Raw genomic sequence first — 24,873 nt, forward strand, 5'->3', positions numbered from 1 at the left:
TAAAAGAGCTGGCATGGTGGTGCCCAAAAGATATGGTGCTATTGTGAAAACGTTATGCCTAACATTGGGCACAGATGCACCTGCCCTTAATGAAACGCAAATTTGTATCTTGTCTGCCACAAAGTGTTTGTTCAGTGAATGTTTCGGTGTGTTGCATGGCTTGCCCAATCGCTGGATCACGCAGCTAACACTACTACTGCAAGTACAGAAATGCTGGAAATGCCTAGCTTGGAGCAAATTAAACTGAACAGGACTTTTTGAACTACACATGTCAGATATAATAATAAACGGTTAACAAAGATGATTGGTGGTGACCATAGATCTTAGGCATGCATTTCCACATCTCAGTTACAGTGGGGTATAGTGAGTTCTCAAAGAGCCTTGTGCATACTTACTTACATAACAGCAGGTAATTAGACAGAAAAAACATCCAGATCTAACCATTAAGTCAATGAAAGATATCGACATTGAAATATATCAATAAAATATATCAACCTTTACAGAGGAGAAGGTGCCCAGGCCAGCCCTGGGTCCAGTCAGGGTTTTCACAGAAATTACTGTGTGGATGTGACTGCAAGTTGTTTCTGTGCATTGGGGAGCATTATAAATGGGCTTCACTTTCTAAAGACAATTAACTCATTGGATAAGGAATACAATATCAGCACCTTGAGTCATCCTTAATAAATCAGTGTCAACACTATCATTTTCCTCCTCTGTAGCCTAAGAAACAGTATCATCACCTGTTCAGAATACACCGTTGCCACTTGCTAATCAGTCCATAAAAAAAGAAAGTAAAAGAGAAGGGCATTTTCTGTAGCCATTGTACTACAACTGAGTGGAGAACTGCCAAGCCACCTGGGATTAACAAGAATAGCCAGAGGATACGTGTGACATAGCAAAGGACATCTGGGGTCATGGTCACAAGGTGATGATTTTGTTATTGGTACTCATCAAGGAAGCAAGAATGCAAGTGTACTTCCAAAGGAAATCATCATGGAGGTCCTCCATTAAGCCATAGAAACATAGGGAGATATATTATGCTTCCATTACCAGAGTTCACAAAATGGAAAAAAGTCACTTCCTTATAAACTGTATGTTATAAATTACTAGATTAAATGAAAGATACATAAAATTAAAGAAATGTTATGCTATACAGTGCATTATTTCTTGTTCCCTTTACCCTAATTCTGGTGTTTTTTTCAGTGGTCTTCTCAATATACTAAAGTTCTACAGGACATCAGGATTACATTAGAAAATAATGCTTTAAAAATTGTAAATATGCATCTTCTAAAATCTCACTAGTGCCAAAGTGCACTTGTAACTGGAAATTATAGTTGAAAGAAGTTAAATAAATAATAAAAGAGGCTCATATATTTCTTCTTACTAATGGGTTAAAGATAGATAAGCAGCTATCTACCATCTCAGTGAAAAAGTTCACATATATGCCTTCCCAGAACTAAAAAGAAATCAAATAATCTGGGACAGAAAGTGAAATGCTGATGGAGAGGTGTGGTGAGGAAAACTAGAATTCTTTCAGGACTGCTAAAACCAAAATAGGGAACCTATAATCATAAAAACAAACATAGTACAAGTTTGTTTAAATGCATGCCATATTAAGTCAAATCACTTGCCAGACACTTTGGCAGATATAAAACAGATATTTTAAGGTTGTAAGTGCAACTGTGCTCCTGCATCCTAGACCTCATTTGTTTTATGTCTTTATTAAATACATTCCTGACAAATAGATTGTCAAGGTGACTGGCAACAAACTGCTGCCATATAATTGACACTTTTTACATGCTTCCATATTTTTCAGAAGCCTAACTTGGCTACATAAAGCCATCAAAATGTACAAGGAACTATATAAAACTAATGTGTGTATGTTACCATGCTTCTCTGTGGACTCAGTGTTTTTCACATATCAAATCTTGTGGGGAAACCACAAACACTCCACGGTTGTAAGGGAACATCAACATTCTACTCTCACTAATATTTGCTTAAATTACTGAAATTTCAAATTTAATTTCATTACAAAAAAAAAACCTCTTACTTACTGAGGTATGGTAGAAAGTAAGGTCAAAAAATCAAACTACTAAAAAGGTTTTTCCAAAAATATAATGATTAAGGTTTACTATCTTTGCAGCTTAGCAACCCAATATCTAATGTGGTTCTTTCTGTAGGTTTATAGAAGGCCTGGGCTGAAGAACAAACTACAGATCTGACCAAATGAACCAACCTCTGATAAATCTTTCATCAAAGATTTTAGAGAAAACCTTTGTATGAATGGAACAGCGGTACTCACCTGATATGAACGATCCTGGAGGCATCTGGCTGTAGTTGGTCGCAGCCAGGGCCATAGCTGGAGGCGCTGGGGTAAAAGGGGGGCCGTAGTTCTGCGGAGTTGCATATGGTCCAGGTGGGATAGGCTGAAGAGAAGGAAGACCATGTTTGATAGTTTACTTTAAAACTAACAAGTTGTATGTGTGTGAGGATTTACCGGTGGTGTGTGTGTCTCATTGCCCTTGTTGGCCAGTCTGCTAAGGATGCTCCTCTCAGACATCTGCAGGCGCGCTGCGATTGGTGGGACTCTGGACAGTGTGGCAGGAAGCCGCGTTACATCCGCTTTCATATCGCTGAGCAGTTCCTCCAGTTGGTTGAGAACTGTAATAAAACATTTGTACACAATCAAAAAATAGTTGAAAGTTGTCTCTACATAACATTCAATTCACTTTATTTTTACAGTTATTTTTTTGACATTGTCAGCTTTACAGTGCAGCTTTATATAAATCCAGATGTGGATATATAACATCCTGAGATGACATGAGGAATAAATAATTGGTTAATTGGTACGTATCATATTTATATCTACAAAATAAAGACAATACTTTATATATGGTTTTTGAGAAGTATTAATAGTCAGGGACTATTTACTTTATAATACCTGTAAATATATATTTGTATAATATATTATCAAAGGAAATCACCAATGGGTAAGAAATCAAAGTTAGTTGGCATGGCTTTACTCAAAATGTAAAGTTTAATAGAAATATTAAAGATAAAATTCTAATACTCATTTGCTCATTTCGTTTTAAGACTCTATATGAATATATTATTGTATCTCTACATTATTGCAGTGAGCAGGAATTGTAATTAACCAATAATAGTCATCTAGCTACAACCCTTAGACCAAACCCCATGTTGTGCCTTTCAGAAAGTGTATGCTGTAACAAACAGTTATGGCTATGTACAGTTATTAAAGTTAAGAACTAAAAGAGCAAAGGTAGCTAAGCTAGCTATAGGTAAGGTAGGTTACATTAATGTTAAGTGAAATCTTGTTATTAAGATTATGGGATCCTGAAATAACCTGCTTTCTCTAATTAGGCTCACTTAAAAATGCAAGTGTACATTACATTTTTATGCTCATATTTGTATTCAGAAAGCACTTTATTTTTGGCACAAATAAAGGTTTGTGTGGACATGTACAGTATGCCATGTCTTCTTTCTATATATGGAAATGCAATCACTACTTCTATATATTCTATATTGTCATTAATTCTATATATAGAAATAAAAGCAGCTCTATGACACCTTTCTGTTTTTGATCCCATCGCTTACCAGCTAACTAACATAAGTAACATAAGTTTATGTTACCTCATATGTTTTTAAGTCATGTTTGTAAACAATTAAAAGCCTTATTGGCTAATATTCCTGACAGAGAATCACAAATCTTAAAACTTTAACCATAGATTACTCCTAAACTCTACAGCCTAAACAAACTGAACGAATTCTTACTCTGCGTATTATTAACTGTAAGCCGTATGTTGTATGTATTAATCTGCAGTTTGTTTGCATTCTTTATATGTTCACTGATCAGGGTGCCCTTTGTGGTTGTCATTAAACAAAAACTGTAGTCAAAGCAATGTTCAGGTATAGACCTGCTGCTCTGTTTCAAACATGTAAACAGTCCCAGAGCTGCTCGTCTCAGGTAGAAGTAGCTATTGGTATTGGTTTTGTTTGACTTCCCATTCATGTAAATGCAACAGTGATACATATAATAGATCTGCAGGGCTGCTCATGTGCTCATGATGAAGCTTGATTAAAATGCAGTAAGCTTCTACTCAGTAACATTATGTGTGTGAAAGAAGTTGTTTCTATTTTACGCTATTATTCTACATCAGTATTATAATGTTTTGACCTTGAAATGAAATAATGTTTCATCTGGATTTGTGGGTTATTTTGGTAATCTGAGCCTCCTAAAATGGTCTTGGCTACCTCCTGTCCACTCCATTTATATTGCTCTGGATTTGCAACTTCTCATTATTTGGAAGTTTACAGTGGGTTTAACTTCATATCCACTCTTCAGATTCCGCATTTTAGCTGAAATCTATACGGCAGATTGACATTTGAAAAATTATTTAGACTGCAAAAAGCAGCAAAAGTAAAAGTGATGAGCCAAACAAAACAAGAGCCATACGTGGCTTGCTTGTCTTTGTCAATTAAGATAACAAACAGAGCTGTGGTTCTCAGAATATTTTTAGCTGAAAATGCCTTTTGTGAATGTGAGTGCTCTCATATCTTGGGGATGTTGTGAAATATGGCGTTCTTCCAGAGGCAGTATTTTCATGGATACAGTATTCTCCAAGTGTAGAAACAAAAACGGCTGAGCGAGTTAGTTTTATGTTTACAAATCACATGGCATAAAAACCTGTGTTGTACAGATATTATGCATACACACAAATACTCTCCTCACCCTTGTGTAGGACGGCATTGGCTGGCTTGTTTCCCGCAAGTGACTCTTTGCTGAGGTGTTGATGTGATTCTGCCAGACACTCCACCTCAGCGAAGCGTGCATTTAGAGCCATGGCCGGGTGAGTGGGGTCCTGTGTCATGTTGAGGTATGCTGCTCGACGCAGCTGCTCCTCAATCACTAACGCCTGCTCTAACAGCTGAGAGAACAAGAAAATGATGAGCGGAGCTAAGACAAAACAAAAATGAAATAAATGGGAATATAAGAAAAACAGGCAGGCAAGCGAAAAAAGATTAATGTATACTCATAGGGTTAAAGGAAAAATAAGCAAAACTGGGAATGTAGCCAGGAAATATATGCAAACTTCCAGTATAAAGCTGACAGTGGAGCTGAAATGGAACAAATTCATTTTTAAAAAAGATTTCTGAAAAAAAAAATAAGCAGATAAAAAGAACATTATGCAATAACTGCAAGGATAGCACTTGCCATTGCATTTTGTATTATTCAAGCATGCGAGAGACAGTGTGAAATTTTGAAAGAAAGAATGAGGATGTAGAGAACGGGATATGAAACATGTAACAGAGCAAAACACAGGAAAAAAGGCGTTTGTGTTGCACAACAGTTTGTGTCAGCAGGTTGCGTGGGTGTCATCAAACTTTAAAATAAGGAATGAATTAATTTCTGAATTAAGATATTTACAGAACAACTACTGTTCAATTATTTGAGGTTAAGAGTAATTCTTGAGTAGGAAATGTCCTCTTAAGCACAGTAAGGGAAGTGTGCAGTCAATTAAAGCTATGGAGGGCTTTGTGCTGGCTTGGTTTGGGTCCACATGTCACCTTAGAGGGAGGGGTCACTATAAATATATAATAGTTATAAATCTATGATTGCCTTCATTGTTTGAATAAACCTCTCCCATCTTTATAAGAGTGGATGATAATGCCCCCATCAACAAGGCACAAGAACTCATAAAATGTTTCCTGGGCATAAAAACAGTCTACATCATATTTTGACTTACAAATATGTACAAATGACATAAATAGGTGATGTTCTAGACTTCTCCTAGTACTGCACCTAGTACCTAGTACTTACTATTATAGTAAGTGTCTGAATTTTATCTTATCTCTACATTTTTGGGAGATTCTGGACTGATGTGTTAGATAGCACTCTCCACTCAAAACACAACTTTTGGGAATATCTTTAAGATTTATGCTGTTCATCCAAAAGCTGTCCCGGACAGAGAAGCTGTTTTGGCATAAGCCTTACAAAGCCAATTTTTTCTATGTTGTTTCTTCCTATAATTTGTCACCCTTCTGTGTGTGGTTATGCAGAGTCATGCTAACTCATCGAAATGTAACCAAAATAACTTGCTTAACTCGATATTGCTGTGACTGACATAATAGTGACTGGCAAACATTGAACATAAATGTTCATAGTTTTTCAAATATGTTTGAAAATTATACTTTAAAATATAGCATCAGAAACAGAGAAGGGAAGTTCAAACTGCAATTACTTTCTTTTGTGTCATTTAATTTTATTAATTGCAATTTCTACATCACTGCATTTCTCTATAATCGTATATGTAATTCTTTTTTTTTAAGTTATAGCTATTAATATAAACTCTAACCAAAGCGACTATTAGAATGAGACCCAAGTCAGTTTGCATTGTGTTGGTCAGCTATGAGCAAATAGTTTGTGTTGTCAAAGTTCCTCATGCTAAAATCAGTGATTTGGACAAATGTCTATCTTTTTGGAATCTTTCTAGTACTTTTAGTTTCATATTTTACAAAATGCTATGCAACTATACTTTTATCAGAGAATTTATTAAGATGAATAATTGCATTTTTAATTGATTAAACAATCTGGTTATTTTTTACCACCACTGGTGAATTTGTTAAACTGCCTCCATTGTATGTTTGTTAGTTAATAGGGTTTCTTTTTTCTCTGTACTGTACTCTGTAACTCGATATTGCTGTGACTGACATAATAGTGACTGGCAAACATTTCTGTAAAAGACTTGTGTTTTCATGAATGCCTCGTGTTCACCTTAAATCTCCTGGCCAGGAATTTGTTCTTCATCTCCAGGAAATTGCCCTTGTTGGCTTGGGATTTGAACGGCTCATTGACGATGGCGAACTGTGGGTCATTTTGAATGTCCTGCCATCTAGCATAGCCATGACTGTTATGGGTCCAGGGTCAAGGTCTAAACTGGAATCCATCCCATGACATCTACACAGCTACATACATTTAGCCTTCCAAATTACATTTGTCATTAGGTTCCATGTGGTATACACAGGTGTAGATGACATATAGCTAATACGCCATATGGCCATTCGCAAGGATACAGTACGATACCGGCCAGCAGCCAGAAGTCATGCCGCCGATGCCATATTTCATTCATCTTGCCAGAGGAGATTGCTGCTCGCTCCTCGTTTTGCCACAAGGTGTGCAACTCTACAAAAAGACAAACAGATACTGTACATGATGAAAAAATATTGTATATATGCAATACAATATTGGCTATTGAGAAATGGTTTCCAAAGAGAACCACGCAGCTGCTGCATATTACTGCTGATTATTTTCAGTACTACTGATAAACTTTCCAGCCTTACAAACATACCTGTGCTTATTTTGTCAGGATATGCGCAGCTCCACTCCAAGCTGTACTAACACTGAGCCAGTGTTTGTGTCAAAGGTTTTGCCAGCACTTGAGCACTGTGTATAAAAGCTCATGCTGGGCTCAGGTTCTCCAAATCATCTCTGAGTTAATCTTAACCAACAGAGAATAGACTCTTAACAGTGTGTGAGCTTGGGTGTTTTGGCCAAAAGTCACAGCAGAGCTGCACGTTTACAAAAATATTTATAGAATACAGAACCGTTTTATCTGTGCAAGTTCTACTCGCGTACACAACAGTTTGTCGAAGCAGTCAAACCTGTCACCTTCTGTGTTAACAAGATTTGCACTGCTGAACTTGTGCCGTAAACTCTACCTGTAAATCCTCCATCTGCAATGTTGAACATGAACCGAGGACGCTCAGCTGGTTTGCCGTTCCCCTTGGCCGTCTCCTCCTTCTGACCTTTGACCTCTTTCCCAGCATCCTTTTCCATCTTGCCTTCATCTGCAGCCAGAAAAATGAATAGAGAGCAATATAAATGATGGTTTTATAACAGGGAGGTTAACAATGGAAATGATAAGTAAGAGAACTCTCCAGCATTCACCGTTCTTAACCTCCTGCACTTGGCTGTCTGCTTTCTCCTTCTTCTCTGCTGATTCTGCAGGTACAGGTGCCTCCTCACTTTTTTCTTTCTCTTCCATGACTTTTTCACCTGTTCCTCCCTTTTCACTCTTCTCCTCTTTCTCTGCTGCAGTAACAACAATAAGAATGACTACTAAATTTGACATAATGCTTGGATATCTATTCAGATACCTTAAAGGAATTATACTGTATATCTAATGCATGTAGTGAACACCATTTCAACATGTTGGCTTGTTCTGACAACAGAAAGATTTGTTTACTTATATTGGGACAGTTGTTGGGCTCCAATAAACATTTATGCACATTTTTTTGTTTATAAATGTTCATAGTTTTTCAAATATGTTTGAAAATTATACTTTAAAATATATCATCAGAAACAGAGAAGGGAAGTTCAAACTGCAATTACTTTCTTTTGTGTCATTTAATTTTATCAATTGCAATTTCTACATCACTGCATTTCTCTATAATCGTATATGTAATTCTTTTTTTTAAGTTATAGCTATTAATATAAACTCTAACCAAAGCGACTATTAGAATGAGACCCAAGTCAGTTTGCATTGTGTTGGTCAGCTATGAGCAAATAGTTTGTGTTGTCAAAGTTCCTCATGCTAAAATCAGTGATTTGGACAAATGTCTATCTTTTTGGAATCTTTCTAGTACTTTTAGTTTCATATTTTACAAAATGCTATGCAACTATACTTTTATCAGAGAATTTATTAAGATGAATAATTGCATTTTTAATTGTTTAAACAATCTGGTTATTTTTTACCACCACTGGTGAATTTGTTAAACTGCCTTTGTATGTTTGTTAGTTAATAGGGTTTCTTTTTTCTCTGTACATGCAACTGTATTACAATTGTGCTTCATATGTAATGGACAAAAATTATCTTAAAAAACAAACAAAAAAAAACAATCCCTGATGTATTTATTTTACTTTATTTACACCGTGTAAATATGTTGTAAATATATGGTGTTGTTATGTACAAGCCAAACTACCTTGCTTCTCGTCTTTGCCTGCAGGAAGCTCTGATGAAGTTTCTTCCTTCATTTTTTCAATACCAGCCTCTTCCTTAGGACTCTCCTCCTCTCCAGCCTTCTCTTTCCCACACATTGACTTTGGTGAGGATGGAAAGATGTCAGATGATTCTTTTGATTTGGAGTCTGCTGTGAGCCCTTCAGACAGCTCAGGCTTTTCACTAGATGCAGAACCTTGTTCAATCTCCTTAAGAGTTGAGAGACAGAAAGAGAAAATCTCTCACTGTGCTACATTCTGTTTAATACACATACATGCACAGATACTCAAAACCATATGTGCAGCCAGCCCTTCACTTCTGTACTTCCTCACACAGCTTCTTACACACTTACCTCTTTAGTTTCTGTACTGTCAGTGTTTTCTCCTTCTTTCCCCTCTCTCCCTTTATCCTTCTCCTTCTCTGCATCAGTCAGGCTCTCTCCCTCATCTCGTTCTCCCTCCTTTCCAATCTTTTCAGGTTTCTCAGGTGGAGAGGGTGTAGCTACAAGGTCACAAAGCAAACTCTTGTCATGTGTCTTCAAGTGTCTGGGTTTCTGTGCGTAATCATTATGTTTAGCTGCAGGTCGTGTTTGTGCATATGTGCGTTCAGGGGGTCAATTTATCACTTACTAGGGCTACAGAATATATCATCTGTTAATCAAAATATTGGACTTTACAATCATGATAAAAGCTGTCCAAAAAAGCTTCATTATTCTGTATAAATGTAATCATACATCATGAACAGAGTAATCTTGACTAATCTGTGGCTAAAAAGAGAGGCTGAAGGAGCTGAGGATGGGGATGTGGTAGCTTAGTGGTTAAGGTGTTGGCCTACTGATAGGAAAGTTGTGAGTTTGAATCCCACACCTTTCAACCTCAATTGATCTTTTGGATAAAACGTAAGTCACTCAGGATAAGGGTGTCTGCCAAATGCTGTAAATGCTAGGAGCTCACAAATTAATAGCATACAGTACTTGATTTTACTTCCTACAGTTTCCCTCTACCCTCTTGTGGACAAACACTACAATTGTATCTTTATGATTTAGAAATTCCACCTGAATCTCTAGTGACAGTGTATGTGTGTGATGTTATACTGTATGTGTGCATGTATGTGTGTAAACACCAGACAAGGACATGTTTATGTGCATTCTGTTTGTGTGTGTGTGTGTGTGTGTGTGTGTGTGTGTGTGTACCTGGTTTTGAAGTGCAGGGTGTATTGTTGCAGCTCTGCTCTGGAGTTGGTGTAGCTGTTTTAATAACAGGTGAAGAAGCTCTTGAGGATTTCTTGGAGTCCCCAGTGAGTTCAGGCTTCAGCTCAGGCATACTCCATTTTCCATTAATGTGTTCAAATTCCTGAACCTGCACACACCAGCACAGGAAGCACCTCTGCCTTTAACATTTCTGGAAACTCCATTATTTGGCTAGACGTCTCAACTGTTTCGCTGCTTTGTTTTCCACATATTTTTTTCTTCTTTTTCTTTCTTTTTTTTATTTGACATGATTTTTTTTTATATAACAGGAGCTTAAAAACAAATGCAAAAAAAGTACTGTTAACCATAAATGTAGCATTGAACTGCAATGAATAAATTGATGAACACAATTGTTTTGCTTAACATTGAAATCAAAATTATTTATCTTAATGACTGCATTTTAGCAAAATCAATAGAAAATGCACTGTTATTTCATACTGTATATTACGAACATATATTTCTTTAAGAGAGACTTTTATATAATGATTTATATAATAACAGACTTTAATATAATATATATATATATATGCTCACAGTATAACAGTCCATTAATTAATCTACACACCCAAATAAGCAGTACATAATTAACTATGCAATCTGATCTGGTGGAACATCTAAAACTGAGTGAAGGAAAGCCAACTCGCACACTGGAATTCTACAAATTCCGCTTTCCTTACTGGTACCGTACTGTATAGCACTTTACAGTAATACACTGTATACATTCAGTATGGGCACTAGGTAAGGATATGAGCCTGAAATAAACAAGGCAGACCTTTTTTTTCACCAGGCTCATGACTCCGATGCGGGTCAGAACAGGCTGCCTACACAGACCTTCCCTCGGCACACCATCAGCAAACGTCTCTGAGCCATCAGCTACCGGCTCACACAAGTGCCTCATGAAGAGAGAAACATATGCCCTGCAGAGAGCGACAGACAGAGAGGGAAAACACTCAGAAATGAGCAATAACTCCTGTATGCACTGTCCATTATCTTCCAGTGTTTCCATTCAGTCTCCATAAATCTTTGCTCATCACAGTTTCTTACTTGAACTCTTTCTCGCTTTTGCCACGCAGATCTCGTACCAGCCACTGGCAGGAGAAAGCATCCTGAGAAGGCATACCCCATCTCATCACCGCGTTTAGGAAGGCTTTCCTCTGACGTGTGTTAAAGCCCAATACCTAGAACACATAGACAAAAACACAAACATGCACATTACACAAACTGCTAATTATGTTTTCTTCCATTTATTACTCAAAAAGTAAATTAATACAAAACATTTAACTATGGGGCTGGAATGTATAACGGTTCTGATTACTTTCACGAAAGTTATAGAAGTGCTGCACACAGTGGAATTTTTTCTCTCTGGATAGGAGATATGGCATTCTTTATCTCTCTCTCTCTCTCTCTCTCTCTCTCTCTCTCCTGCAAATCTCAGCCAATCATAGATCTCTGTGAGCTCATGCGTGCAGAAAACAGTAGATAGCAAATATGTTACATGTCCCTGGGACGTAGCATGAGCAGCAGTTTAATAGGATGCCGTTTGCTGGCTTCATGTGTCTCAGAGGAAGCATGTACTAGCCTTCACCCTGCCCAGTTTCTAGCTAGGTCAAACTGGTGGGTGGGAAATAGATGGTTATCAAATTGTGAATAAAATAAAGGTCAAGAATAAGCCACTGTCTCCAAGATAACAGGTGTAATTTCTGCCATGGTCATCTGGTTTGAGCAGCTCTATATCTGGTTTCATCTGGTTTCTCTTCAAATATATATACAAATATTGTAGTTGATTTGGTGCAAGCAAAAAAAAAACCTACCTGTGCCTTTTCAGGATTAGAAAAAATGTGCACACACAAATGTCTTTATGAGCCCTGCATTATCATTTGCAGTGTGTTAATGAGTGTGAAAGGCTGTGGGCACACCTACAAATACCTGTCTCTGTGCCGCCGTATTTCTATACCTATAACAGACGCTACTAAAAACTTGTAGAAGAAAGTATGACTAAAAATGTTAGTACACTGCTCTCATTATTAGGCCTAATTGTATGAATAAGATTCAGATTTTTTAAAGTTCTTTAAAAAGTTTAGAAAAAGATTTTGCTCTGTGCAGCTTCATACACACCAGCACTGATCTGTCAACTGGTCATGTTATGAAGGGCATAAAACAAAGTTGTTGTGTATACCAGCTCCTCCATTTCATCAAGAGATCACAATCAAAAACCGTCTCAAGTCAGCTAAGGTTTATGGTAGAGTTGGGTAATCATGTGAAATTTTATACAAAATCTTTTCACTGCCAAGTCAGGAACTCAACAAAACGGATGCAACCAGTGTGTTTAAAAAAGTAGACAATAATACCTCAAGGTTGCCACCCACTCGAGCCAGAAGTGGAGGGAGCGGTTTATCCTTTTCATTTCTGATCTGCCTCCGAGACTGCCGTCGACCTTAAAGAGGAAAAGACAGCCACCAAAAAGTCTGTTCAAAACATTACTGTACGTTTATTTGTAATGTCAACAGCACACAATGCAAAGACCTTGCTTATCACATCAAAGCCTCTGTCTGTTTATTTACTCCTTCTGTAGGAGTCTTTGCACATGCTTTGCTTTCCTCACCTTCTGGCCTCTCGTCAAAGTCCTCATCCTCCTCCTCAGATCCCACAGAGTATTCAGACTGGTTGTCTGAAATGTCAGCATGCCACTCTGAAACCGTACACAGCAGGGTAAGCCACACTCAGACAAACAACATCCCACAATGTGCCTGCTCTCACTTTACGTGAGGTCTAGCTACTGGTTCAAGTCATACAGAGCCCTGGAGTCTAGAGCTATTTCACTGTCAACCATGGTCAATTAAAAGAAAACTCAATTACACTTTCACAGAGAAAGCCATAGTTCTACCAGCTTATTTTTGCATTTAGATCTAAATAACTCTTTATACATTTTTATGAAGAACCAAATATTTCTTTAGTTTTTTTTATTGTGTTTTTTAGTGCATTCTAAATAGATTTGTTAAAGATGTAACTCTAGTGAGACTAAGTGGCCTGCCCAAGTAAGTAAATGTGTTGGACCAGTAAAAAGACTTGAATCATTAAGCTATTGCAAATGTTGGCAGACTTGGCGTCATGTAAAGTAGATGTAGGCAGATGCAAAGTAAATAGTCCAGAACAATCAAAACAGTATTCAAGCACAGGTCAGGCGATCAGCACACAAAGTCAAAAACAAGATCAATGTAGACAGACCATACAGACAATGAACATATACTTTGCACAGAAAAAAGGCACACAAAGGTTTAAATACACTAATGAATCAAAAGGTAAACACAAAACATGTGCAGGCAATAAGGACACGTGAGCAAAACAGCCAGTGACAAGACCTGAGTGGAGACAAGACCAGGATCAAAACATACAGTATGCATGTGAAAACATAAACAAATGAAGAAGAATGCGGAAGTGCGTGTGTTGAAGGCTCGGCTCGCTGCAATCGGCGAGAAAGGGAGATTCCTGACACTTGGGCATAAGTAAAAAATTTGGGGGAAGAAGCTAAGAGCAGTGCCTTAAGAATGTGTTTGAAGGACACATCTGTAGCATTCATGCAATAAAAATGTAAAGGCAAAAATACTACTCTTGATGGTATACAGTGATATATGTCCTATATGCAAAGGTACCTTGATCCTCCTGTGCAGCATCATTGTAGTTGACCTGTTTGCGGACTCTCTTGCCCTTGCCCAGATTGCGGGCCAGATCCTCTTGCTGCTGCTCATAATGGTGCCGAAGAAGCTTCTCCCAGTAATCCGGGTCTACGTTCTCCTCCTGCTTAATGATCTCTCTCTCAATCTCCTCAATCTGACAAAAAACATACATACACACACAAAAAACATACATACACACACATACACACGCACATTTTGATTCGTATTATAACTTATTATTCTTATTTGCTACATTCCTTTCTTTCTTTCTTTCTTTCTTTCTTTCTTTCTTTCATTTACCTTGTCGTCCTCTCGAACTGCATACTGGGCTACTTTGAAGGAGCTAAGGTATTCATTCATGTTCTGCATGTCCGTGTCATCAGTGGCATCCTGACTCCGATCCAGCAGACGTTCAATGGCGACATTATCGTAGTGAATTACGCTACTGTCGTCATCCTTATTATCTCCCGCTGAACACACAGATACAGACACAATTTTGGTGACGATGTACAGTCATTACAAGGATCTAGTGGGCATCTCAACAGATGTCTTTCCAACTCATTCACAAGTATATCCACTCGCCATTTTATCTTTCTATCTATCCATATATTCCTTTTTTACACGCTCACCTTCAGTTTCGTCCTTGAATAGCTCCTCTGTTCCAAACTTCAGAATGTCATCCAACTCCTGTTTGGACATGGAGCCAGCTTTGGAGCCCAGTCCTGGTCGCACCACCAGGTGAGTCAACATCATCTTACGTTTGGCTACCTGGGTAATCCGTTCCTCAACAGAAGCACGGGTCACAAACCGATAGATCATCACCTTGTTTGCTTGACCAATCCTATGGGCCCTACTGAAGGCCTGAGAGAGAGAGATGTAGAGTGAAAGAGAGAGACAGATGAACAAAAGTAAATATATCACTTTAAAACAGATATACAAGACAAGACATGTGTGCGTGTGTGTGTGTGTGTGTGTGTATACCTACCTGAATGTCATTATGAGGGTTCCAGTCAGAGTCAAAAATAACGACAGTGTCCGCAGTTGCCAGATTGATCCCCAATCCCCCTGCCCTTGTAGATAGAAGGAAACAGAACTGAAGTGCACCTGGAGCTGAAATTAAGAGAAAACAGACAGATATTATTTTTATGTGGCACATTATGTGGATTAGACAAGTGGTAAAAGAGGGATATGTTTAGGATATAGAAATAAAGAAAGAAAGATTCTGCATTGATATTTAATGAAAAACAAACATTCTAGGTTAGTGTTTCTATCTAATTAACTTATTAAATTACGTATCAATTACGTATATATATATATATATATATATATATATATATATATATATATATATATATATATATATTCTCAATATGTTTTAAACCTAACCCTTATTCTGAGAAGATTGGGATTATGATTAGGTTATAGTTAAATTAAATTAGTTAATTTATTCTTACCATTAAATCTGTCTATTGCCTCCTGTCTCAGTGCTCCAGTGATTGCCCCATCAATGCGCTCATACTTATACCCCTCATAATCCAGAAAATCCTCCAGCAAATCCAGCATCTTAGTCATCTAATGTGAACACGAGCATTAGAAAGTGAGAGAGCGCATAAATGTACTGCATGATGAGTACTGCATGATGACCCTGCTCTGTGTGGTAAATTATTATGTACTGTATGCGCTTTAATAGGAAATTTACAATAACTAGGTATTGCTTCGCCTTGCTCTCGAAATAGCCTCAATTCTTTGTGGAATGAACACATTCTGGTCCATGTTGACATGATTACATCACACAGTTCCTGCAGACTGACGATCATAAAAAGTGCTCAGTGGGTGTATAAAACATTTACAGAAAACATACTATAAAACTGATATCTGTCTTTACCTGAGAGAACACAAGCACGCGATGGCCCTGCTCTTTCAGTTTTTTCAGCATCTTCTGCAGCAGCATCAGTTTCCCAGAAGCCTTTGTGAGACTGCCCCCTTCATATGCTCCACTTGGTGTCTTTGGAGCTTCCTATAAGGCACACATGCCATTAGCAATGTGCATTTTCCAAATAATGTTCAGTCAAACATTAAAACATTTTACTTGAACTACACAGACATTTTCCATACTTTAATTCTACTTCTTGAGAGGAAAGTCTCATTCAAATTGACCAATAGTGCATTAACAATTTCAGACAGAAGATGGCAGCACTTTGCTTGCTGTTGTCACTATTTTTAGAAATACATTTAAGACAAAAGAATACATTTATATTTGTTTATTTGCCAGGATTCGTTCATCCAATTGAGAGAGAGATGAACACTATGTGTATCTCACCTAATTAGTGTGAAATGTGTGTGTGTGTATGCGTATGTGAAAATTGTTAACTGTGTGTGCCTCACCATGGATGCGACAGGAAAGAGGTAGGGGTGGTTGCAGCATTTTTTTAGGTCCATCATAATGTTGAGCAGAGAAACTTGGTTCCCTCCTCCCTTCGAGTTCAGCGCCTCAAAGTTCCGTGTTAGGATAAACTTGTAGTATTTCCTTTTTAGAAACATACAAAAATGATTACTGAATAAACCATCTCATTTATACTCACTTAACATTTGAATTGTGGTTTCTCTCCTTCTCTATTTTCAATTTTCCTTTGGTTCTTCTAACATATACATGATCATATCGGTGACCAAACCCTGAAGTATGTCAAGTTGAAACTGTAAATATTAGCATGAGTTACAAAACAAACTGCTCGTCAATTATGCAAGAATGAAGCATGGATGAGTGAGAGGGCTTTTTAAGCAGCAATCAAACTGAACATTGTGCCAACATATTTCTGGAAATCTGTCAGTTACACTTTTTATATCGATTATCTAAAGAGGAGGCCTTCTTGCTTATTGTTTGTGCACATTGTTCACATGCTGCCTGGTCTGTGGATATTCTGTGCTGGCAACAGGAAATTGATAACATTTTGAAATGTGCTTAGTTATTGGTTGCATGATGCTAGTGAACGAATGTTTCACTAAGAAGTGGAAGTGTGCAGCGAGGCTTGTTATGCACTCAGTTAAAGGATACTGGTCAGGGAGATTAGTCAGCAACTGGCAAACTAGTTCAACAATTGTTTTTTTTTTTTTATAAACAACAGACAGTTAAGTGTAGTTTTATTGGCACATATTATGAAAATGAGCAAAAATCATTGATGATGACATGGTGAACACTTTTCTGTTGTGTCAATTAGAAACCTGTGACAATCATTTTAAAGTTTTATCTATATTTTGCTCATTTTAATGAAATGTGCCAATAATGCTGGACAGTATATTCTTGTACCTTAAAGCATTTAAGTCTCTGAGTCTGCACATGACCACAATAAAATGCCTATAGTATCCTATAGTTTGCCTAGATCTAAAAACCTTTTGTGTTCTCATTGTTCTCTCACTTCTGCATAGGGCTGAGCTCCACACGCACAATGAGCTCCGTTTTAGCCGGCATGTTCTTAAACACGTCCGCCTTGAGCCGTCTCAACATGTGTGGCCCCAGCAGATCATGCAGCTTCTTGATCTGGTCCTCTTTGGAGATGTCTGCAAACTCCTCCAGGAAGCCCTCCAGATTACTTCAGACACAAAGACAGAGAGACAGACTAAGCTCCGTGAATGTGTTTCTTTATGTGTGTAAAATGAAATTGTGTGCATGTGTGTTCGTTCTCACTTGAAACGGTTGGGGGTGAGGAAATTAAGCAGGTGAAAAAGCTCTTCCAGGTTGTTCTGAAGCGGCGTTCCTGTTAACAGCAGTTTGTGATCAATCTTGTAGTCATTTAGTCGCCTGAAAAACTGACACACGCACAAACATATCAGCATTAAAACTAGAATTTTTATGCACTGAATTTTACAATCCTGAAATATAACTACACGTCAATACAAACTATGTTATGTACACAATCACAGACATGCACACAAATGCTGGTACCTTGGATTGATTATTTTTGAGACGATGAGCTTCGTCCACTACTAGACAGGCCCAGTCGATGGATTTCAGGGCAGTTTGGTCAATAGTCACCAGCTCATAGGATGTCAGCAACACATGAAATTTAATGGGAGCTTCTCTCTGGAGTATAGAAAGACAAACAGTTGTACATAAATATCATCTACAGTCCTAAATGCCATATTTATTATTAGTAGTTTGTGTCCTTTTCTAAAACCCTTTTTGTCTTACCACAGGTTCTTGGTCTATCCTCTACCAATTTGACCTCCTTAACTGTTGAAAATTAAAAATTAGATAACCACATGCATGTGCATAAACATTTCTTGTGGAATTATGAACAGATTTTAAACTGCATGTAAACATCGCTGCTGCTGTTTGGTGTAATTTGCAGTACATCCGGATTTTGTAAACACATGCTACACATCTCAAGCATTTCAGACATATTCTGAAACCTCTTGATGACAAGCACATCAAGTTTAACAGGAAATTATGAGTTTATTAGATGTACAAGATGAAAGTAGAAACTAATATAAATGTTGGCACTTTGTATAAGAGGTTTAGGGCTCATATGGGCTGCATTTTGTGGGGTCATATGGGCTCAGGTGTAGGGCTCATTTTCTCCTTCTCACCCTCAGTTTGAAGGCTTTCTTCCCTCCTTTCACGGCCGTATCGTCAAAGGAGAACTCGTTCTCACGGATTATAGCTCTACTTTCTTTGTCTCCTGTGTAAGTGACCACGTAAAAGTCCGGAGCCCACATCTCAAACTCCCGCTCCCAGTTGATGATGGTGGAGAGTGGAGCGCTCACCAGGAACGGCCCCTTGGTGTGACCCTGAGCAGTGAGAGAGAGAGAGAGAGTGAGGACAAAAACACATTGAAGTACAAAAAAAATCTAATCTTATCGAGTGAAAGTATCTGATAAACAGCAAAATAATGGAATAATAATTAAGGAAAAAAAGAATATTTCTAGAAATTTCTAGATTAAGCCTAATGTTTACTAATATGAAACTCAACCCTGTCTTTTCTTGTCAATTCTATTGGCAGATAATTTAGCTTCTTTCTAAAAATAAATGATTATAGCCACTGATTTAATGCCTACAAAAGTGCACATCCAGATTCTTATTTTAAAAGAGATAAGCCTCCTAATGCATCAGAAAGCAATACTTGTGCTTCATTACACCAACTTAAATAAGCTCATAGCAGACACACCTCTTTAAAGAGTGAGTAGAGAAAGACAATGGTCTGGATAGTCTTGCCCAGGCCCATCTCATCGGCCAGGATGGTATCTGTGCCCTGAGCCCAGGAGAAGCGCAGCCAATTGAGACCTTCCAGCTGGTAGAGGTGCAAAGTTCCTCCTGTTACTGTCACAAAGTCTGGCTGCTCTTCGTACTTTATTGTGGGCTGGGTGAGTCATGAGGGAAGAGGGTTATTTTAATGAACAAAAGGGTTATGTGATATTCATTGTTAAAAATAGAGTACAACTAAAGAAATAGGAAAGCAGCGCAAGTCTATCAATGGCTCATACTCACATCATTAACAGGTGTGCCAGGAGCTTCATCATTTTCCTCTTTTCTCCTCATCTTCCTTGGCTTGTCTGGGTCCTCCTTCATCACCTCCTCTCTATAAGACCCAAAAAAAGACTTGGTGTCAAGGATTGTACTGGCTAATAAAACAAATATTGACAAAACTTCTAACTCTCATAACTAACCAGAAGAACTAATCTTATAATATTTATTTTGGTATTCCAATCTACACTAGAATACTCAGTGCTTGACTCAGCCCAGACTTTTGGCCATGTGCGTTTGTTTATGTCATGTGTCTGCCCAGCCTTTGTTTACTCCTCCCCATCTCTACACACCTGTTCCCTATTGTTAATCGTCATGTCTATTTAACCGTGCTGCGTTGCCGATGGCAGGCAGAATCATCGTCAGTGTACCCTCCTCATTTGTCCTGTTTAGTTTTCGTCTGTTATTCCTGTTCTATGTTTATTATTTGTTAAACCCTATTTATTTGAAGCTATCCTGTATCTGGGTCTGTCTTCCTTCTCCCGGCTGTGACAGAATGATTCCGCCTTAATCGGACCCAGAAGGAAGGCGTGGCGAAGGATCTTTCCCGCCCTCCCATCATCGTATTCTGGTCGTCAAGGCGTGGGTCTGGCCACGGTGCATCGGGGGTTGTGCTCGGCCCTTCAGCTCGGCTGTGGACGTCACTCGGCCCTCTCTGGCTGCCTCGCCATGTGCCTTGCTCCCCCCACCTGCCTCGCCATGTGCCTTGCTCCCCCCCCACCTGCCTCGGCGTGTCGCCTTGACTTTTGGCCTTTGTGCATTTGTTTATGTCACGTGTCTGCCCCGCCTTCTTTTACTCCTCCCCATCTCTACACACCTGTTCCCTATTGTTAATCGTCGTGTCTATTTAACCGTGAATCATTGTCAATGTAACGTCAGTGTGTTCAGCAGTGTACCCTCCTCATTTGTCCTGTTTAGTTTTCATCTGTTATTCCTGTTCTATGTTTATTATTTATTAAACCCTATTCATTTGAATCTATCCTGTATCTGGGTCTGTCTTCCTCCTCCCGGCTGTGACATCCCCATCTATATATATATTGCCCCTGAAATGAATAATGTTAAAGACAGTCGTACAATCATTTCACTACATCTCATACTGTGTATGTATGTATGTGACAAAATTTGAATTTGTTATCCACCCATCCATGATTCAAGATAATCCAAACATGCACAAGTATAAGATAAAAGCTGTCTCTGTAAGGAACTTATTAGATTATGGATTTTGTTACTTGAGTGATACCTGTGTCTCCAATAAGCTGCCTTATTGATGCCAAACTCTGGGATGTCCAAGTCATCTCTTTCCCATGTACACTGATCGTAAGTTAAGTCTCTCCACTTCACCAGATAGTGATAGTTCCCCCTCTTGTCCACACTGCAAAGACACACATGAATACACAAATAAAAACAACATTGGCAAAAGTAATTTCTGGAAAGGTCTGAAAGCCATCATCAGCTACAAGACACCAGCCCAACACTGTGGCAAATCAACAATTTGCTGAAGATCTGATTGAGTTTTATTGTAGATTCGAAACCCCCCACACCCGTGACCATCTCTTTACACAACCTTTAACACCTCCAGTAGGCTCTAGAGTAAGCTCTACCATCTCCCAGGACCTGAAGTGGGATATTCACATCAACACAATTGTAAAAAAAAGGCCCAACAAAGGATGTATTTCCTTAGTCAGTTGAGGACGTTTAACCTGCCACAGGAGCTGCTGAAACAGTTCTACTCAGCCGTCATCAAGTCTGTTCTGTGCACATTAATAACTGTTTGGTTTGGCGCAGCTACAAAATCAGACATCAGACATCTACAGAAGACTACAGAGAACAATTCACACTGCTGAAAGGATTATTTTTGCTCCCCTTCCCACACTCAAAGAACTGTATATCTCCAGTAAGGAAAAGGGCTCAGAAAATCACTCTGGATCCCTCACATCCAAGTCATCCACTTTTTGAACGTTTACCATCCAGCACAACCAGGCACAAGAACAGTTTCTTCCCCCAGGCAATCTACCTCATGAACAGTTAAATGTTCACACCATTATGCAATAACAATGTGCAATAATCTTATTTGTTACCACCTTAATCCTAGCACATCCCTGCATCATATTCTATTCTACACATACAATTTATTTGTTTTACAATTAACTTTTTTGTCTACTATTTGTATTTACATTTGTGTATTTTTATTTATTTATTTTTATTCTCATCTTATTTTTATTGTCTGTGTGTTGTTGTTATCTCTGTGTACTGGAAGGGTATGACACTAAAACAAATTCCTTGTATGTGCAAGGGATCAGCATATGAATACAACAGTCATGACAATACATTGTATAAAACAAACCTCACCTATGGTTAATTATTCTGTGTACCATCATCCATTCTGGCTTAATGCCGTAGCGGTAATACTTTTCCTCTAAGATAGCATACTGAGGGTCTTTGGCCCGTCGTTTTTCACTTTTCCCAGAATCCTCCTCTCCTCCAGAGCCATAGTCCAGACTAGGTGGCTCGTCCATATCAGTTTTCCGCTGGTAGTTACGGAACATCACAGAGTGAAAGATCTCCAGCTAAGGACAGGAGGATGAGAAAATAGGAAAGATGCTGACTTTGTTGTTTATATATTTAAAGACATATACAATATATGTATATGTAATATATTGTGTAATAATATAATAATACATTTTCTTTCTCTCTCTCTCTCTCTCTCTCTCTCTCTCTCTCTCTCTCTATTCATCCACCATATACAGATTTGTATTTACATTTTACAGCATTTAGCAGACTCTCTTATCCAGAGCGATTTGATAAAGTGGCTCATGTTTTTGCCTCTCAGTCAATTTCTCATTTACACACACATACACACACACCTGAAGTTCAGTGATCCAGGTGCAATGCCAATAGGACTGTCCTGCCAATTTAACAAAGAACTCTCTCTCTGCCCGGCCTTTCATGGGAGGTGGGGGTGGAGCATCAGGTGGTGCATCTGGAGGCGGAGGAACAGGCACAGGAGGCGGCGGGTCACCCCACCGCCAGTGTAGGATCTTCTGCACCCGCCCTTTGATTGGTGGACACTGTGGAAGTTGAAAGTTGACAAATGACGGCACATATGGTCACGTTCTCCATCTCAAAATGCACTTCTGTCATATAACAATTCAACTCATACTGAAACAGTTCAGATATATCAGTTCAGCCCAATTTGATATTTTCTAGTTCAGTTCTGAACAACTCACTGTACATCTGGGGCAGAGCCACTCTCCGTTGGGTATTTCAGGCAGTGGGGGGTTGAGGCAGTGTATGTGATAAGAGGAAGGGCAGGAGTCACAGCATAGCAGCTCCCCTCCATCTTTACACACTCGACAGAACTCCATGTGATCATCTTCCTCTTCCTCTCCTCCTGGTCCTGGCTCCACCACCCCTCCTTCATCACACTCTTCCTCAAACTCCTCAAAGTCTTCTTCTTTCGCCTCCCACTGAATCCCTTCTTTCTCCTAGCAGAAAATAAAAAACAAACCGTATGAAAGTTACAGAACTGAAAAAGTTATTAATGAGGAACGAATTTCAAGTGCACTGAACATTTTATATATGTGGCTATAGTACATATATAAATTTATTTAAACAACAGTTTAATATAAATAGAACTGCAATAAGTGAGAAATGTTTATTGTTGCTAATCTAACGGATTTTAGGAGTAAAGTAGTTTTATTTGTCAAAAAAAAAATGTGAAACTGTATGATGGCACTTAAATATTTTATAAATATATCCAGAATATGAAAAGAACATTCTCCATATAACTCACAGGCACTTGATGTTACATTATTCAGTACTACCCGAGTAAGCAGTACTTTTATCTTCAATGTAACACTGACCCCAACCTTGTATGAGTGAACCCTGTATTAAGTAGTGTTAGTGATTTTAAATGATTTCAAAAGAGATTCATGAGGACAACTGATTAATCCCTATCTACATTCCTCACTTTAATAGCTCTGTAACCTTCATATTAATTTCAGTTAATAACTAATGCATAATGGTGACCCAATAACAAACTAAATAAGAAGTGAATAATAATGTCTAATCATGTAAGTTCATTCATTTATGTAGGACAACAGCCTTAAAAATGTCAGCAGTCAACCTGATTGTATTGTGATTTTTTTTTTCAGACTTTTTTTGCATTTTTTAGCATATGGCTTCTTTCTTCAAAGACTGTCCACTAGTTGTTGGAGAATTTGGGAATTTTGTTCATTCAGCTACAAGAGCTTTAGTAAGGTCAGGTCAAACCTTTCAAACCGTATCTACATGGAACTTGCTTTGGGGCATGTGAAAAGCACATACAGTAGTTGAGGACATAACAGATGTCCGGATATTTTTGGCCATATATCATATCTTCTATATTATAAATATAGTTATACAACTATACAGTTATAGCTTTTACAGTTATAAAACAGAAAAGGCAGGCACCAGTTGCAAAGACTGGTGATGTAAGGCATAGCAGTTCAACCTCACTACTGGTTACATGGCTTGTCTCATGAAGTGGAACAACATTAAAAAAGGATTTTTTTTACCAGTGGCACAGGATGTTAAAAAAGATCTTCCAAGCGCTCGTCAAAAGATGTAACACTACTGCACACCCACTAGATAATAATTATAACTCAGGATTTAACACAAAAACATGAACCTGTTGCTCCTTTAAGATTTTAAGCAAGCTTTAGAGGTGCTTAAGTATTATGAAGGTGACTCACGCAGTGTGGGCAACTCCACTTGCCCTCAGGAGCTTTCTCCAGCTCAGGCTCCAGACAAACTAGGTGATACGCTCTGGGGCACGTGTCACACAGGATGATCTCCCCTCCTTGTTGACACACTTCACAGTAGTCCTGATGATCTGTCTCATAGCCATCACCATCCTCATCTCCTACCACTGAGAAAGACAGAGAGACACACAGAGGACCTAATCATCTACAAAAAATACAAACATAGAAATTGCGCATGTCAATGTGGCACAGTTAACAAGTGAAACAGAAAATGTCACCTTTTTTCTTTTTCTTTGCTGGCCGACCTCGCTTGTTCTTTTTTACCCGGCCAGAGCTGTCTGAGCGCACCGAGGAGCTGTGAACACTCGAGTTCTCTTGCTCAGAGTCATCATCGTCCACGTCTTCACTCTACACAAAACACATAGACCAATACAATATCCCTATAAAGAATAACCTACCACACGCCCTTTCCTTTTTCATTTATCACACAGTCAACTCCAAAGTTATTGGCACCCTTTACAAGAACAGGGATTAATACAGAAAATAAAAGACACATGCAATGAGTCATCCAAGTTTAACACTTAAACTTGTGATAGTTATGTAGAGTTTAATCTTAACACAATATTTTATATACAACTTTTTTCTGTAAGAGAGCAAAGTACTAGATAAAGCC

General features: G+C 38.4%; 1 protein-coding gene across 3 annotated transcripts in view; it reads right to left on the minus strand.

Annotated features, from left to right (window-relative positions):
- Window positions 1-24,873, minus strand: part of chd3 (chromodomain helicase DNA binding protein 3) — a 40,321-nt gene that overhangs the window by 8,998 nt on the left and 6,450 nt on the right. For 2 of the 3 annotated variants that reach the window (XM_060874582.1, XM_060874581.1), the window contains exons 7-39: window positions 24,479-24,608; window positions 24,192-24,367; window positions 22,686-22,943; window positions 22,323-22,526; window positions 21,808-22,025; window positions 20,699-20,830; window positions 19,423-19,513; window positions 19,103-19,294; window positions 18,525-18,725; window positions 17,881-18,018; window positions 17,623-17,744; window positions 17,354-17,527; window positions 16,326-16,467; window positions 15,826-15,957; window positions 15,395-15,512; window positions 14,926-15,050; window positions 14,570-14,801; window positions 14,241-14,410; window positions 13,917-14,094; window positions 12,869-12,955; window positions 12,615-12,700; window positions 11,311-11,444; window positions 11,039-11,183; window positions 10,210-10,375; window positions 9,370-9,518; window positions 9,001-9,226; window positions 7,967-8,110; window positions 7,738-7,866; window positions 7,093-7,201; window positions 6,794-6,926; window positions 4,751-4,946; window positions 2,498-2,661; window positions 2,303-2,426 (exon numbers count right to left, since the gene is read on the minus strand). In XM_060874582.1, coding sequence (XP_060730565.1) covers window positions 2,303-2,426; window positions 2,498-2,661; window positions 4,751-4,946; window positions 6,794-6,926; window positions 7,093-7,201; window positions 7,738-7,866; window positions 7,967-8,110; window positions 9,001-9,226; window positions 9,370-9,518; window positions 10,210-10,375; window positions 11,039-11,183; window positions 11,311-11,444; window positions 12,615-12,700; window positions 12,869-12,955; window positions 13,917-14,094; window positions 14,241-14,410; window positions 14,570-14,801; window positions 14,926-15,050; window positions 15,395-15,512; window positions 15,826-15,957; window positions 16,326-16,467; window positions 17,354-17,527; window positions 17,623-17,744; window positions 17,881-18,018; window positions 18,525-18,725; window positions 19,103-19,294; window positions 19,423-19,513; window positions 20,699-20,830; window positions 21,808-22,025; window positions 22,323-22,526; window positions 22,686-22,943; window positions 24,192-24,367; window positions 24,479-24,608 — 5,125 coding nt within the window. Of the gene's footprint in view, window positions 1-2,302; window positions 2,427-2,497; window positions 2,662-4,750; window positions 4,947-6,793; window positions 6,927-7,092; window positions 7,202-7,373; window positions 7,518-7,737; window positions 7,867-7,966; window positions 8,111-9,000; window positions 9,227-9,369; window positions 9,519-10,209; window positions 10,376-11,038; window positions 11,184-11,310; window positions 11,445-12,614; window positions 12,701-12,868; window positions 12,956-13,916; window positions 14,095-14,240; window positions 14,411-14,569; window positions 14,802-14,925; window positions 15,051-15,394; window positions 15,513-15,825; window positions 15,958-16,325; window positions 16,468-17,353; window positions 17,528-17,622; window positions 17,745-17,880; window positions 18,019-18,524; window positions 18,726-19,102; window positions 19,295-19,422; window positions 19,514-20,698; window positions 20,831-21,807; window positions 22,026-22,322; window positions 22,527-22,685; window positions 22,944-24,191; window positions 24,368-24,478; window positions 24,609-24,873 lie in introns of those variants that run through there. The other variant, XM_060874583.1, reaches the window with a different exon arrangement.

The sequence above is a fragment of the Tachysurus vachellii genome, chromosome 7 (assembly GCF_030014155.1).
Source record: "Tachysurus vachellii isolate PV-2020 chromosome 7, HZAU_Pvac_v1, whole genome shotgun sequence".
Taxonomy (NCBI): Eukaryota; Metazoa; Chordata; class Actinopteri; order Siluriformes; family Bagridae; genus Tachysurus; species Tachysurus vachellii.